This window comes from Eucalyptus grandis, chromosome 11 (assembly GCF_016545825.1).
Source record: "Eucalyptus grandis isolate ANBG69807.140 chromosome 11, ASM1654582v1, whole genome shotgun sequence".
NCBI lineage: Eukaryota > Viridiplantae > Streptophyta > Magnoliopsida > Myrtales > Myrtaceae > Eucalyptus > Eucalyptus grandis.
The window spans coordinates 48,192,310-48,209,679 of record NC_052622.1 but is presented as its reverse complement, the minus strand read 5'-3'; the positions used below and the strand labels follow the sequence as shown (position 1 = coordinate 48,209,679).

The 17,370-nt window shown below is 39.4% G+C and overlaps 1 protein-coding gene, 1 non-coding gene and 1 pseudogene across 3 annotated transcripts; 2 read left to right on the top strand and 1 right to left on the bottom strand.

The window, feature by feature from the left end:
• Positions 1-2,335: 2,335 nt before the first annotated feature.
• On the top strand, positions 2,336-2,409 carry TRNAI-AAU. Its single transcript has one exon. It is a non-coding gene; the product is annotated as a tRNA-Ile (tRNA).
• Positions 2,410-3,081: 672 nt separating this feature from the next.
• Positions 3,082-7,152, bottom strand: LOC104445588 (nudix hydrolase 2). Of its 2 annotated transcripts, none has more exons than XM_039304165.1 (9): positions 6,832-7,152; positions 6,532-6,740; positions 6,227-6,292; positions 5,910-6,047; positions 4,629-4,706; positions 4,499-4,549; positions 4,384-4,418; positions 3,908-4,016; positions 3,082-3,517 (listed from the first exon to the last, which is right to left on the bottom strand). In XM_039304165.1, exons 1-9 carry the CDS (start codon positions 7,049-7,051, stop codon positions 3,320-3,322), a joined length of 1,104 nt encoding a protein of 367 aa, XP_039160099.1. In that variant the 5' UTR covers positions 7,052-7,152; the 3' UTR covers positions 3,082-3,319. The 2 variants fall into 2 exon arrangements, with proteins under 2 accessions (XP_039160099.1, XP_010057792.2); XM_010059490.3 differs by having other exon boundaries at positions 6,827-7,138.
• A 94-nt stretch (positions 7,153-7,246) lies between these two features.
• LOC104447516 lies at positions 7,247-9,087 on the top strand (annotated as a pseudogene).
• Positions 9,088-17,370: the final 8,283 nt, after the last annotated feature.

Here is a 17,370-nt window from a genome sequence, read left to right as displayed (position 1 = left end):
AATTACAAGAGCCACGTGTTGCCAAGTTGACGACATGATAGGTCCAACTCCGAATCATGAGATTTCATGTTTGTTTTTATATTGTGATTGGTTCTGTCCACTGCGACGTTCATGAGATTAATCTATCTAATATAATTTTTTTCATTGCTAGGATATCAACCATGATGAAAGTCATTAAGCTTTTTGATTGATATGATGTGTGTAAGTATGGGATTAGCACGTCACCGGGAAAATCAAAGTCAACATTAAAAATCTTCAATCGTATTCAAAGAGGTGGAGAGATGCTGGTAGTGTTCCACTTCAAGATAGAAACTTCGGGTCCCAATTGCTCCATCATGATTACTTAAAAAAGTTAGGTGGATTCACCGTTCCATTTGCATAACATGCATTTTCCTATTTAACAAAGCAGAAACTGTGCAAAACGTTTCGAGTCTAATCAAGATATTTTATTTCAGGGCGGATTTTGGTCTTAGTCTTTTTTTTTTTCACCTATCACATCCCGTTGAGGTCCATTTTCCTTAGTTGAAAGCTTTCCCAAACTCACATTTATATGATATATATTATAACCAAACTTATGTCTCTCCAAAATTTCCAAATTACATTGTATTCGACTGATTACACGTGATCAAGTTCTTTTATATGTTACTTGCTACCTATATTCACTTACAACATGATCAAAGCATTCTCAAATATACAAAAGATGAAAAACATCGATTCGATGTGTCATTTCTAGTCTCATTCTCATGTGCTCACTATAATGGTGGGCAATCAAGCTTACTGAATCTTGAGCACATCAAAGTGAGAATTGAGAAGGAGATGGCAATGTTATTCATGAAAAAGGCTTTTATACCATGGATTCGAGAAAATCCTTTCCCAAATTCACTAATATACGACATATTATAAATCAACCTCGTGTGTCCAAATTCCAACTCATAACATATTTAACTAATTACATGTGATCAAGTTCTATTATACACTACCTATATTCACTTACAACACGATCAAAGCTTTCTCGATTACACAAAAGACGGAACACATTGATTCAATGTGTCGATTCTCTAGTATCATTCTCTTGTGCTCTTGTTGAATCTTGGCCACAAGGGCAAAAGACACACCAAAACCTCCATTATTTTATGTTCGGACATTAGTCCTATTTCGCATTGTGAGACTCCTATTAAGTGAGAATAGATCGTGACATTTTTCGACCAAAAAAAAAAACTTCCACCAAAATCAACATTCCATCAACTAAGCAGTCAGAATTATCCGCTGACAAATCAAAACATACAAATCACCACTATCTTTTTGGGAAGTGGTGCTGGAGAGCATAGGGCCAATCACCTTCCCGTAACATATACTCTCATTTTTAATGGGCACCACTAAATTTGATCCTTGGGTCCCCCCTCCGATTTTCAAATTTTGATTTTCAAAGGGGGCGGCCAGCAGGTGCCCACGTGGCACGACCTCTAGGGCTGACGTGGACCGGCGAGGGCTCGCTCTGCGGGGATCACCACCGTCCAATGTGGGCGATTAGCGAACCCTAGAGAAAGGAGAAATGACTCATCATCATAGTTGTGTCCATATCAACCGGCAAAGTCAAAGGTTCCATCCATTTGCTGATCCGAGAATGGAGTGGCGATTCCTGGTTTCTTGACTGTGTAATTACGACATGAGGACATCATGCATTGCGATAACATGTAGCAAAAACGAAATAAAGACCAAATATAACATACATATATACATATACATATGTGTATAGTGCAAATCTTTGTGAAATGCGAATATTGCTTCATTATTTCACAAATGTAAAATAAAATCATAGAAAGACTATGTTTATTTTGCTGAAAATACTTGATTTGGAAAATATTTTCCTAAAAATGATCAATTATATTGCTTATGAAAATAAATGAACAAAAAATATTTTTTTCATTGAAGAAAATGTTTGGAGGTAAATTATTACGGACAATGAGAATACTTTTTATTAACTAAGTGTTTCAAGCGATATAAATGATTATTTTTAGGATAATATTTTTCAAATAATTTACTTTTCACAAAATAAACGCATCCAAAAATTAAATTTGTTTTCCATAACTAATATGCCGGTCTACTTTAAATGTCATTTCGTGACTTTTTTCTAGTCCCTTTCGTTCATCATCTTCCCTCGAATACACACATTTATCTTTTAAATCAAACCACGGACTCTTTTATTTGCTGAGGAATAAAGATCAAGTCAAAAGAGAAAACTGAAAAACTAACATGCCAGAAAGTCTCATAGAAGATGTACTTCATACCAAGAAGATTAGAATTTGTAAAATTTAGAAGGATAAGCATCACAAAAGGCCTATTAACTCAGCTGGTTAGAGCGTCGTGCTAATAACGCGAAGGTCGCAGGTTCGAGACCTGCATGGGCCAACTTTTGTTTTTCCTTTCTTCGTTCTTTTTCTTTATTTTCTTTCAAATATTATGCAGATACCACAAGAAAAAAAAACCGGTACATCCTTTTGTAAATACTTACAAAAATAAATTTGGAATGTTTTTCTTTTTCATTTTTTTTCAAATATTATGCAGATACCACAAGAAAAAAAACCGGTACATCTTTTTGTAAATACTGGGAAAATACAAAAATAAATTTGGAATATTGTGTCATAATGAGTATAGTTTGAGTTTTTTGTGATGTTAACCTTTAAATAATTGACGTTTGGTGTTTAGTTTTATGTGTTTTCTCTTTTGGCTTTTGGCTCGAATGTATTAGACACACATCGGATCAATTTTGCTACGCTTTTTCAACATTGTTAGTTCATGTTCATGTTTACAGACTTTCACCCAAGAAATCAAATTTAGATCACCCATCAGATCATACCGAGCGATTAGCCAAAGATTTCTTGGCCAAGCTTGATCTACCTAGTAACCTGGGATCAGAAGTAAGCTTTTGAATCCTCATCAATGATTCAATGTGTAGAAAGCAACAGGCCTTCTTGCATACAAGCTCCCCTGAGAACTGATGTGGGAGACAATGAAGAGAAGGTCTGGTCATGGAACCTTGGAGGTTTCCATAAGGGCTTAGATGTGATGTACAATGCAACGTAGAGAAATCCCGTCTTCGTGTAATGAATCTTATTCATCAAGGGCTTCAATGCCGTAAGAGACACTGTTACACTCTGCATATTATTCCTGCATGTATGCAGTTACAATGTCTCCGGTCATACGACACAACAATTTCAATAGAATGAATCAAGTCATTGTAAGTGTCGACCTCTCCGACGTTGAATTGCACCTATGAGTAAAAATGATCCTTTTCAGATCTAATGACAGTAACACGCCACTACTTACTGCCTGCGCCGGAAATGGCTGTTCTGTCCAAGTACAAGTAGCTCGTTTGGTCGGTGAAGCTTGATGTTAGTACTGGAGTCAATCCAGAATACTTCCCGTTCTTCTTTGCCGAGCACATCTCTATAATGTACCTGACAAGCTCGTTTTTTTGGGAGAATGGCTGCGCTGCGTATTCTTCGAACGGCATCCACTGAAGGCAACAAGAGAATTACCATTGGACTATATTAGAGAATTACCGCAGCGCTTATCCTCTTAGCATGCTTTGCGTAAGTATAAGTGGTGCTTATCCAGCTGTAATATAGTATTTTGTATGCAGTTTCATCATTCATTTGCAGGATTGCACTAAGAAATTCTTAGCTTGGAAAACCCCCATGTTGTTTTGGTTGGATCAATAGTTAAACCAATTGTAAGCTTCAGCTCACATTTGGCAGGTTAGAGTGTATGGCAAAAAAGCACAGAGGACAATGCATGAGAAGGGGAATCAATCAATCAAGCAGGGAGGTAGTTACCAAGGTACCGAGAATGACGAAGAAGAACGAATCGGCAAAATAGCTATATCAATAGTACCATATCTGATTACCTGAGCGGCTTCTATCTCCACATCCTGCTTCTGGATGTCAAAGGATAAAGGTCGCAACAAGCAGACGAAAAATAAGTCCGACTTCTGAAAGAACGACTGATGACTTTGCCTGTGGATAGTCAGTGAAGAGTTAGGAAATTGTAGTATCTTGCTCAAAATCTGGTTAATGGCCAGGGAGTTTCGAGGCCCTGACACACTCTTTACAAGATACAGCGACATAATGTAACGTGCTTCTTTTTCAGACAAGAGCTAATGGGTGCTATGTGCAAATATCTTAATTTCAAAATGCCATTCAGCAATGGCCATGGTTTGGCTCTGACCCTCCACAATAATGCAGGTGGGAGTGTGATATGTCTCAAGAAATAAAGTCGCACAGTTTCAAAGGAAGAAATTTAGGAAGAAAAAGTAAGAATCTTATCCCAAGAACGTAAGTTTATGACGTCTGAAACAAGGAGAAAAAGGAGAAATGGACTTACCTAAATCCCAAGACTTCCACGAATTCAGCATCAATCTGCATATACAGAAACCACACGACATAAATCTTCACAGCATTTAAGCAGCCATTTGTATAATCACATAAATATTACTCACTCCAGTCTCTTCTTTAGCTTCTCTTACTGCAGCTGCACATATGTCTTCTCCCTGAAGATGGTGAAGCCAAAAGATGAATAATCAAGCAGAAGTCAGGTTACTACATTCAAGTCTGCAGTGGAATCATGACCTCATCAACAACACCCGTTGGGAACTTCCAAACGCCAGTCCCTCTAAATATTCCACTCTTCTCTTGAACGACAAGCACCTGCCAGAACATCAGTTGAGAATTACTTATAAGCCACAGGAGCATTGCTCTAAAATTATGATGACACCTCCGGGAATCGAAACGAAACAATCACGCCATACATTAAGGGACACCTGGAATGGGACATGAAAGATATAAAGTGAAGTCTAGCGGTGAATCCCACACTAAGTTTTACAGCGATGTACACAGAAGATGACAATACATTTTCTGAAGGATCAGAGTATAGACATCATTAGGACAGAGATATGATGACCAGAAAGCCACAGTGCTCCTCTGGCAGATTAAATCTAAGGGTAAATGACATGAAAAAAACAGCCTCTTCTCTTTGTAACCAGTTACAGTACAAGAAGGCAAAGGAAAGTAAAACTCTTTCTCCCTGTGGCAACTAATAGGAATGATCCAGCGTCCTGCATGGTATATGGAGTACACACATGAATGTGAAACGCTAATTACCTAGAGGATAGTGTCTTAGCATAGCTCTCATGACTTAGAACTAACCGATTAGAATGCTATTACATAATGCAATTTTATCTAGTAATCATGGGAATGTTTATGAGGAACATTATGAAGTTAGAAACTTCTCTGAAGAATTGACAGTAGGAACTTCAGCAACAGGTGGGCTGAGTAAAATCAAGGCAAGGGCTCAAAATTTAGAAGCAGATCATGAGAATATCATCCGCAAAAAAAGAAACAGGCTATGTTGGATCCATAATCATCACCATTCCTCAAAATTCCCCCCATCTCTTTGAGAAAATGAAACAAGCTCACTAATGATGACTCTGTAAAAGAATCTCAGGAAAAGAATCATGAAGGGATGTGATGAGAAGGCACAGAACAGGCATGAAGTACGTGATTGAGCTGGAAGGCTGCTAATATAAGCTGTGGATATGTCATGATGGCGAATGAGAGACGGCAAGAAGAAGAACCCAGGGCAGAGACCAACCCTAAACAATACATAAAATTGCATCCAAATATTTAATCCATGAGATTCTCCAGCCGTCTTCAGAATCTTTACAATTGGATTCATACTAGAGCAAAAAACCAGTTCTACTCAAGTGGGTCATTTCTGCTGAAGTTGCTACCACTGATCTCACAAACAGAAGTCTTTTCTTAATGATTCAAAGCATGAATCTGCAAACAGGGGCTCTTAATCTTTCACAAAGAGAGATGATCTTGCGCAGAAATTTAGACTGGGAGGAATACCTCCTCCTTCTCATTCATGACAACCACACCAACGCCCACTCTGTGCGTCGCATTTGCTGGAATGGTATGAGCACTTTGTGGAATCCAATACACAAGCATCAGATACTTCGGCTCCGCATGGTGATACCAAAATCCTTCCTGCCCAAAGTAGACGACAATCACCACATCGAGCAGAAAACTTATTCTGAAAGTAAAGATAATCATGGTAAACATATTATCAGTGGCAATCGGCTCTTTCCCACCCCACCTGCCTGCCCCCCACCATCAATCAGACATTTGGTTCAGTGATCAATCAGTGGAGTGCATAGGACACTTACCGTGACAGCAGCTTCTACCAGATTCACGAGCTCAATGGGTAATTTGATCCACACACCCCTCTTGCCCTGCAAAAAATGCTGGCACTTCAGCACTACAAAGCAGTAGCATGAACCGAAACAGAACAGAGGAAACTCTCAAAATTAGAAGATGCAAATTCTATATCAACAACATGATTCATCATTCATCATTCATGAGTGAATAACAGCGAGCCGGCCGGGATTCGGCGTCATCTACATGCTCTACGCAATCTACCGGGATAAAGGACTCAAATTCGACGCGAAAATTCAATAATTAAAGTTCGAACCTGCTCTCTCCAGTGCGAAATCGAGGCCCTGAGCACGGAGATGAAGGTGGCGGAGTCCATAGCCTCCTTCATCTCCACAATGACGCCGCCGTAATGGTCCTCCACGGAGCTCAGCAATCGCAATTCGCTCTCGACCGCCGCCGCCGCGGCCTCCGCGGCATCAACCGGCCTCGACATCGATCCGATAGCTCTGGGTCGAGCTCGAATGCCTGGGAAAGAACACGAAAAACCCACAACGTCAAAATGGTCGAGCTCCAAGAGGACCCAAATGCGCTAAAACAGGAACCGAAGATACCCAACGGGGGAGGGATTCTTGAAGCGAGAGAGAGAGCGGCGGAGCGGTTCCGGGGAGGAAGAAGAAGACGGCGGAGGAGAGGGATGGACGGATTATTCGCGGCGGCGACGGCGACGGCGACGGCGACGGGGACGGGAGGGAGCGCGACGCGGAGCGGGGGTAACCTGGAGAGAGACCTGCGCATCGTTTATACGGGGCGGGGAAGAAGTAGGTGGGAGCTCGCATCCGATTCGGATGCTTCAGTCAGGCCCGCGATCGTTTCGATTCCCCGCCACGACACGCCATTTTCTCCCTCGTCCACAGCCACATGTGATCGAGTTCGTGGCATGGCGAGCGTCGTCGTTCGTCGTTCGAAACGAGGCTGTGATGGCGACCCCCAAGGCCTGGTTCGTAGGCGGGCCTGGCGCGGATCAGGCCCTGCTGTCAGGCCCTCGGAATGCTCCTTGCTCGAACTGCTCTTCAAACGGTCGCGCTTCTCGGCTTTTGCCGACTTCCCTTTCTGCGGAATTCCATGCTGTACAAGGTGACCTTTTGTAGATGATGATGCTGACCCGCGTACTTCACGAGATTCGAAAGTGATGTGAAGCTGTCGAGAACTTGGATGGGTAGTTTTCTGTTGCTGCTCTTGAGCTTCAAATCTGGAACTTTTTGTAGATGCAGCTGCTGGGACTAGAGAGATACTGGAAAGTTGCAGTGTTGGCCCAAGAGGGTTTGGTTTCAAACGCTGTGGCCTCTGCTCAGGCACCAGCCAACGTTGCCAACTTGTTGAACATAAGGGATGCTGAACTGAGCAGGTGAGAGGGCTTCTTGCATTAGCTTCGATATCCTTGAATGCTGTCCTTCGGGATTAGTATGATTCGTGTGTGGAAACTTCAGCTTCCTTGTGGCAATGGTGGACATTTCTTTGAGGAAGTCCGGTGTAGGGGAAAAGAGGGCTAAAGCGGAGAAGGATTCGAAGACTCTCCTCAATTTCACCCGGAAGGTGCTCGCAAGACTAACCTGTTTGAAAAGGTTAAAGCCGATGTAGAAGCTGCCTGTTCTCTGAAGGAACTGTGGTATGTATGCTGTGGATAGTTTGTGACTTCGGGAGTTAAGAGAGATGCAAGGATGTATGCAGATTGAGATGCTGAATGAAATTTTGCTGAACGGTCTCTCTTGTGCTATCTTTACATGCTCTTTGCGCATGTTGGGATTATAATTGCACGCTCATGCATTCCCGACGTTTTACTAGCACAATGTCTGGACAGAACACTTACACAGTGTGAAGTCGATGTAGCTCCCAGTGAGGTGCAAATGGAAAATTGGAAAACTAATTTGGCTGTCATGGCTTCGAAGGAGCGATGATACACACATCAGTATGCCAACTAGAAGGTACCATTCCTTTGCTTACTGGCGTTATCAGATTCCCATTGAAGTTAGGTTTTGAGTTTAACAACAAAACTAGAGAAGTTCTCATTTGCATTACCCTTCTCATTGTGTTCAGATTGCACTTTTAGGTGTTCATAAAGTTCCTTTGGAGCTAAATTGAGATATCGTTGAGTGTAGGCATCTTGAGATGAGCGGGCTGCTGCCTGGATGCTACATGAATCCCCAGAAATTCATCTTATATGTTTTCACCCTCTCTGATCATTTGGCAAATTCTATGCAGATGGCACTGAATCGGGTAGGATACACCAGCAGAGCAGCCACGGTGAACTGGTGGAGATGACTGAACACTGAAAGAAACTAGGGAAGAAAACAAGGCTCGTTCTTGATCCTCTGAGAAGCTTCCATGACTTGCCCCCACTAATTTCCCCTTTTCTTGTGCCTCCTTTAACTCGAGCTGAAGCCTAAAAATGTTTACCACTTCACCTGTATTGAGTGAGGTCTATCTTATTCCTCAGATATGCTCGGCCTTATGTATAATCCTCTTGCAGGACAAGGCTTTTGCTGCTTTAGCAACTGAGGACAAGAAAAGGCATTACGCTGCGGCTGAGAAATATCTTGAAGAAGCGTTGCATTCAGCCCTCGCGACATCTGAATGACGACGAATCTTGATCTCATGCAAGCTTTGCCTCCTACGTTTGTTTCTCTTGGGGTTAAGCGATAGAAAGGCTTGGTTTCCCGTTGTATGCAGAACCCGTGAAAGATTGAGCTATCTTTCAGGGGAGCTTGTGGTCGGATGAGAGAGATCTGCATGCATCAATCTATGGGTGGTGAATTTCTTGCCCAAGTCAATGGAAGAATTTAAATGACAGAGATGTCGAATGATTCATCTGGAATATTGATGATACCCATGAGAATATAACTTGGACGGTAATGTAGAGAATCCATGTTTCATGGTTGTATGCTTTAGCAATGCTGAATTTGAAAAGCAACAGGATACCTTTGATTCTTTCAGTACCTAACTACGGCCTATTGCCGTATTTCCTCATTCGTGTGATTAATTTGCTAAAAAGAGAACTAAAACGTTACTCTATGTGCTGATCTTGCGCAACCGTTCTTGGCTTGGCTTAAATATGATGCAAGAAGCATGTCTTTCTTCATTTAGCTCTTGATAATTTGGCATGAGCCTCTGGATTTGGATCCATGCATGTCACTAGAGATCGCATTTTCATGTTTACGGGGTTCATTCTCATGCCAACTTTCGATGCTGTGATACGAACTCTTTGCTGTACCGTAACGTTGCGGCAGTTGCCCGCCATGATAGAAAGTTCAGGCATATCGAAATAGCCATCCACGCGATACAAGAGATTTTCATATGGGCCTTCCTCCTTTATGAAACGAATATGAAGACCACGAGAGATCTAAAGTAGGCGATCGCCCTCCAAATGAAATGTACAAGTCAGTGAAGATATGTATGAGCAATACTCTTTCTCGACATGGATATACAGATCAGCTTTGCTACGTAATATAACATGTCCAGAATTCAGTAGATAAATATAATAAACCCTTTGCCTATCCTATCGCCGTTCTTGGGATATGGGATAATTGTCCAAAGAGTACTAAATTTATCGTGCAACAAAAAATTTAGTCTTAAACATTTCAATTTTGCTGATGTTGTCTTAAACTTTTTCATGATTTCTTCATGTAGTCATTTCGATTAATTTTAATCGGAATTCGCTGATGTAGGCAATTTTTGCAATTTCTTTTAAGGTTTTTTTATTTCTTTTTTTTCCTTATTCTTTCCTTTCCCCTTCTCTCTTTCTTTTTTTTTTTTTTTTCAAATTTCCTCTTGCCAATCGTTGGGGCTTTGGCACCATAGGCAAGGGTCGGGATGCCCTTGTCAACCATAGTAAGGGCTCATAGGTAGGGGTGATTGGTTAAAGGGTGGGTAGGTCCTAGAAATTGAATTTAGAACCTATCATGTCATAATCAGTTCCCAATCTAGAATGTACCTTGTTCTCTCTAGAATCAGTCCTAACTTCTACCATATTTTTTGGGTCCGGTTTTATGGTCTACCTAGAAACCTGTTTTTCTTTTTCTTTTTTTCTTTTTACAATGAAATAATATAAGCAACAAAAAAGTTTCAAAGTAAAAGATGAACAACTAAATCTCTTATCTGTAAAAAACAATAATCCCTAAGATGAACATGTAACATGTACAATTATAAACGATAAAAAATTAAAAATCCTCTAAGACGATTGAGGTTATGAGGCTTGAATGAGCAAAAGTGAGCCACGAGGGAGTGAGCGAGGAGGGTGAGTTGCAAGAAAAAGAGAGAAAATGTCAAGAGAGAAATTAAGATTTTTAGGCTTTATGAAATCAATTCCAAAACCAGTTTGGTACCCGAATGGTTCCTCATTGGGAAATGGGAATTAGACCATTTCCACTTGTTCCAAAAAATTAGAATTGGGAATGGAACCAGTTTTTAGGGCGGTTTAATTCGATTTGGTCCATTTCCAGGGTAGAACTTGCTTGGTTGCATGGCCCTACACGTAGGTCCTCACAAGATTTAGGTGAAGTGAGGGCGTGGTGAGGGTCGTGATGCCCTTCTTGGTGGTCAGCGGATGAGGCCTCAGTGGCTGGAGGGAAATAAAAGAAAAAGGGAAAAATTAAAGGAAAAAAAGAGGGGCAATGGTGAAAAAAATTAGAACTTTTTTAATTAAAAAATTATCCACATCAGCATTAGTTATTTCATATAAGGTAGTCAACGTCCAAGTTATCGATTTCTTGCCAAAATTAGCCAAAAAGACTGCATTGGAAAATCTTTAAACTAAATTAGTCAAATTAAAAAAAGTTTAGGACTGAATCGACTTTTATACAATAAGATTGCATTTGGTAATCAAGATAAAATTCAAGAAAGGATAAATTTTATTCTATCTTGCATTTGGTGCTTGCTTAAGAGAGAATAAAGTTGGATATAAGAGGAATATAACCTTAATAAAATTATCTCACGGGGAGGTAAAATAAAGGTGGATAGAATTTCTAATATCTATAATACGATTTTTTTTTCAAATAGCAAACTTCTTAAATTAAAAAATTTAAAGTAAATTTCAATATAAATAATATTTGAATTCTCGTATAAGAAATTCAAAATATCAAAAAATAAAAAAATATTTTTTATATAATCTTATTTTTATTTATATAGTTGAATTTAATTCTATCTTATAATATAAATTCAATATATAAAAATAAAAATAAGAATATTTATTACATATTTTAGGTATTTTAGTTTTTTAGGTATATTAGTATAGTTTACTAATTAATAAAATTTAAGTTCAAACAAATTCAGATTTCAAATTCTCAATTGCTTCGATGGGTTGAATGGTTTTTAAAATACTCTTTTGAAACCAAACATATTGCCGGAAAGAAGAATGCGTTTGTTAATTTCTTGTCAAGACCAAAAACACTAGTAGAAATCAATATGTACATCATGAGGCAATAATTTCTGGGGTATCGCCAACTTGGCCAATTTTGTATTCTTTCAATCTTATACTTTTCATTGTGATGAAGAGTATGGAAATCATATCTCATGATATACATATTGATTTATGCTGGTGCTTTTGGTTTTGACAGAAAGTCGGCAAGCACATTCGAAACGGAAAAATAAAATGAAAAATAAAATAATTTTAAAAAAAGAGAAAAATAAAATAAAATAAAAATAAAGTAGATAAAAGTGTCATGAGAGATTTTTACACTCTCCATTTGTGAATTTTTAGGTTTATTTACATTAATACGTTGTTTATGTCAAATAATGTACATGATAATAGGGGTGAACATGGTTTGGGTAGATGGTTCCTACCCTAGAACTGGCAACCACCTACTAAGAACTAGTTCCGAAAAATTGAAACTGGGAACCGCTCATTAATTCCATGGATTCACTTAGGAACCGGATGGCTAGTTTGGTCTAATTTATGAATAGGTCCATGGAACCGGTCTCATCAAGTTTCACGTATTGGCACCATTATATGCAACATAGAATTACTTAATGGAAAGAACTTATTTTGGAATATTAAAAATTATGTTTCATCAAAGACACTACCAACCACAATTAATGAACTGACAATATTAGTATGTTAGGAAATAAGAAAGTAAGAGAGGATACCCACCAAACTTGTTATGAATAGGCAAAAGTAGACAATGATCCAACATAAAAACTAGTTAGTAGCCTAGGAATTTAAGATTTTTCATTTTTTAAAAATTAAAAATATATATTACAGATCTAGTCCTAGAGGGCAGATGGGTAGTTCCACACCTAGAACTAGACTAATACCCACTAGTTCCCATATGAACCATCGAATCTTGGGCGATTTGGTCCAGTTTTGGGTGATTTCTGATTCCTTTGCACATCTCTATATTATATGATATGAATATATCTAACTTTATTACTATAATTTATCAAACGGTGAATATAATATAACAAAATCCTTGAATTTCATATATCATATCATCTTGAGTAGAAATCCACACGACAAAATGTAACTTAAGTGTACGAATTTTTTTTCCCCATGGACATGAGACCAAACTTCTTTAGCCAACACCTCAGTTGTGCATAGGCATTATTTTTCCTCAACATAAATGTATAGATCACAAAAACATTTAATATAGGCATTACTCCTTAAAATAGATATACAGATAAACCATCAAGCCATCCAAGTATTAAGTAGGAAATATATCTAGTCAGTGCATTATACATGCAATCACCGTTGTCGGGATTCAACCAAAACTCACCTTTTCCGCCCAATCACACTTTTTTTTCTCTTAACACCCTTCTTTCCCAGGCTCAACTTTCTATATGTGATCGAATCTTCTAGTCTGTGTATCTTAACTCTCTAATTAGACACACGAGACACATTAATTCCAACATTTAATCATACATGTTCATCGTGCTTTTTAAGTGATTTAGCTCGGTTCAAACGAGGTTTATAAACATATATTGTTGACACCTAATATTTTTTTTAAGAAAATAATAAATTAAATAAAATTCAGTTTTTGAAAAATCTTTGTTGTTGAAAATATATTTTCATTTCAAAATTCAAAAAACTCAACTGCCGGATTTTGGAGCCATTTCTTTGTTGGAGAAGTTGAGCGAAAATCTCCACCGGCGAGAGGTTGAGCAAAAATCTCTACCGGCGAAACAAACTCGAATTTTCGCTTTATAAATAGAGGGTTCTTCTTCACCTTGGCGGGGGGGGTTCTCTTGATTGTTCGTCGAAAAAAATAGAAAACTGAAAGAGAAAGAAAAAAGTGTGGGGGCTTCTCGGGGTTCGGAAGAAGAAAAAAGAATGAAAGGTTTTTCATAGCTTTTTCGTTCGTGCCTTTGAGGAAAATCTGCTGAAGGAAAAGTCAGAAAAAGTGTACAGAAAGAGAGCAGAGAGAAGTGACGTGAGGGAGAGAGGAGAAAAAAACAAAGGAAAAAGTTGACAAGACCCCTACTTGTTCACTTCTTCCTCATTTCGCTTCTGCTCTACACGGTGTTGCTTTGCTCGTCCGCCACCACACCACCATCGTGCGATCAACGCCGTTTGAAGCCCGACGACGCCCGCTCCACCGCACCTCCGCACCAGCAAGCTCGCCCGACGCCGACGCCCTTGCTCTGTCTGCCCAAGGGGAACTGCTGTTGCTCGAACGCCGCCCACCCGTCTCTGTCTACGGCGACCATTCAACGCTTGCAACCGTCGACGCCCGTACCCGGCAACTGCGCAGCCTATCGCCACCTCGCCGGACTCGCCCGACGCTGTCCCCCGATCTTGCCTCCGAGCGCCATCGCATCCGAAAGCCTACGCCGGTCCGCGGGTCGCTGCTGCTCGCGACCCGGAGGCCGACGCGCCGCCCTCGCCACTCCATCCGTGTCGTCCCGATCAGCCCGTCGAATCCCCCTCGCTGGTGACTTCCGCCCGCGACGCACCGCCGCCCGAGCCGCCACCCAAAGATCGGATCGACGCCACGAACACCGGCGCCGCGCCTCGGCCCATCTGTCTACCACTACAACGCAGCAGCCGTGCCACGCCTCACCGCCGCCGCTACCACGGCTCGCGTCCCCGCCGTTGCCGAGTTCAGCCTGTCGCTCACCACCGCGTTGGAGCCTCTTCCTCAGTTGAAGCCGCATCCTCACCTCTGCAACAACCAACGCCGGCTCCACGCCCAAACAGAACCATCTGCTGCCTTTTTCGCTTTGCCGCAGTGCAGTGACTTCCGAACCTCGCCGAGTCTCAGACGGACAGCCCTTGTTCCGAACGGCGAGCCACCATCGCGGTTCAGCCATTGCACGCTTCCTCGCCATTTCTTCAAGTCCCACCGTGAGTTAGACTAGGTAAATTTTTAGGTATTTGGTTTCATAGTTTTTTTTTTATTATTATTTACTTATTATTTTTATTCTAACTTGATTTGTTTTGATTTATTATCCAATTGGAAAATTTGTCATATTAAGTTATGATAATCAAAAATATTAAGCTGCGAGACGTCGGGTTAGATTTTTGATTATTTTAATCTTTTATGACAAATTTATGGTTTGCTTTGCATTATTGACTTGCATTAAGATATATGTCATTGATATACATTGATGAATTATATTTTGGTGCATCATCATTATTTGCTCCTCACATATTATGCATATCTAGAATTTAAGTACCTAGGTCCATATGCATTTCATATTTAAAGCTTTTGCATTTTGTAAGATTCATTTAGAATTAGGATGATTTTCCTTTAATAAAACAAAAAAAAAAAAGAAGAAATAAAAATGTTATTTAGGTCATATAAATCACACCACATGTTGCACTCTAGTTAGTAGGTCATAGATTAATGTTTTAATATTCCCATCATGTAGTTTTTTTTTAAAAAAAAAAAAAAAAAAACAAAGATTAGTATTCCATCGTTATATTATTTTTTAAATAAGAATTATTAAGTCATATTAAAAAAGAAGAAGAAAACACAAAAGTCATTTCCTTGGTTAGTTAATAGGTTAATTTATAATTAATCTCATATCATCATTATTTAGCAAAGGTTGCATATATGCATTAAAAAATGAATCATCATAAAAAAAAAATCATAAAAAAGAGCATGCATGTAGAAATATCATGTCATTCATCCCATATCATGTAGCATATGCATATTTAGGATTATAAAAATTAGATTGCATACATATAGTAATAAGTTTAAGTCATACCATATGAATTGCATCTCACATATCATTAAAGTAAAATCCATGCATATTAAATTTAGATTAAGATTGCATATAATTAATTTTTTTTTTTCAAAAAAGAAAAAAAGAAAAATTAGTTGTCTTGTCATTTAGAAATCATGTTTAGGGCATGCATTTTTATTAGCATTTTTTTTTTTTTTTATGGAATGTTATTTTACTGATTGTGCACCCGCATGACCACCATTTGCATGTTAGTAATCTAGGTTTAAATTAATCAACATTGCCTGCAAAATATTTTTGAAATTAAAATAAAAGGTACCGAAAGGGCGTTAGATTAATCTAGCGTAATCATGTCCCCGGACCTATTGAATCTCTGGTTCGCAAAATGAAGTATTCTCCCATACTTTATTTGGGTTTCTAATCAACCCTAATTGATTAGTGGCGGCTCCAAATTGAATAGAATTGCATGTTTAAATATATTAATTTTAAGTCGCGATTGGTAGGACCTGGGAGGGTCTGCGCCAAGTCTTCAGACTTAGTAATCCATTAACCTAAACTTCTAGGATTGGCCCTGAAAATTTAGGTCGCGACACTTGGCGACTCCTGGGACAGAGTTAAAACTCATAGTGGACATAGGCCTGTTTTATTTTTTAAGAAAAATATTTTTGTTTGGCAGCATGGAAACAAGGTACGCTCCTAACATGAAGTGTTAAATGTTTTTGCGAGATGGGAGGTATAAGGGAGTAGTCTTTGCTAACCCTTGTGTTGCGGAGTTGGAGTTAAGGATGGATGGTTGAATTTAAATTATAGAAGTGCCGTTTGCAATTAAACCGTTGTTGTGCATGTTTTATTGTTTTTAGCACTACACTATTACACACACGACCTGCTGCCGGACACAGGCTGCGATAGGATTCTTAGGATGGTGTTGAGAAGGATACTTCCTCTAAAGCGAGACTGCTATATAGAGTTGACCTTCTCTTCCCGAAAGTTCTTCATGGTGTCGAATGTCTTTGTCCATATCCGCGAGGCTGCGTGATATTAGACATTCCATTCGGCGAGCCGGGTTAGGAGGACTGACACGTTAATGCGAGACCGCAACGGTCGATCATCCTCTTAGCTCCATTTTGTTAAGCCATCTAGATAGAAATCGAGCCTCACATTTCATGTGTGTGTCTATGTGATTGTCATCCCTTCCCAAAGTGAAAGTAAGTTGTTTAAATTCTCACTTTTGCAATTTACTTACTTGCATTTTTGTTGGTCCATGACAATAGGTTTCGTGGTCAATCTTGTTTTATGTGCAATGGGGAAAACCAACGTACAATTTATTTCCTCTCCCAAAAAGAGCTCAAAATGTGGTTGGACCAATTAGATCAAGGTGACTAGGCCTTACGTCCAGGTGGTCCCGATGTGACTAAGAAGCCCATTCAGCAGGCACTGATTGAGCATCTTGAGCAAAAAATGGAAATGATTGAAGTCGAAAATAAAAGCTTCGCAAGACATTGGGTTCCGAAAGCATATATAAAATGTTTTGGTTTTTGTTTCTTAGTTCAATGTTTAGGGACTTGAATTTCAATTCTTAGTTAGAAAATTTTATTCAAATTCCAAATAAAATGAGGCGATTAGACCGTTGTCATGGACCAATCTCATTTGTTGTGATACTTACTGCATTATTTTTACATTGATAGGTGACAACACGGCTAATCCAAGATCACCAATCCGTACCCGTTCTAGAGCAACAATGGCTGATAACACTGAACAAACACATGTTGCTGAACAAGCTCGCGTTGCTGCCCTTGAATCGGAGATGAAACAAGTCATGAATGTTCTTGAGCGGCTCTCTAAGCAAATCGATTCTCTCTAAGCAAACACTGCTCCACCAGCCCCGCAAGTTGAAGTGGTGTTACCACAACAGGCTCCCATGGTTGATCCAAAAGATAAAGGCAAGAATACAGTTGATCCGAGAGATAAAGGCAAGAATACA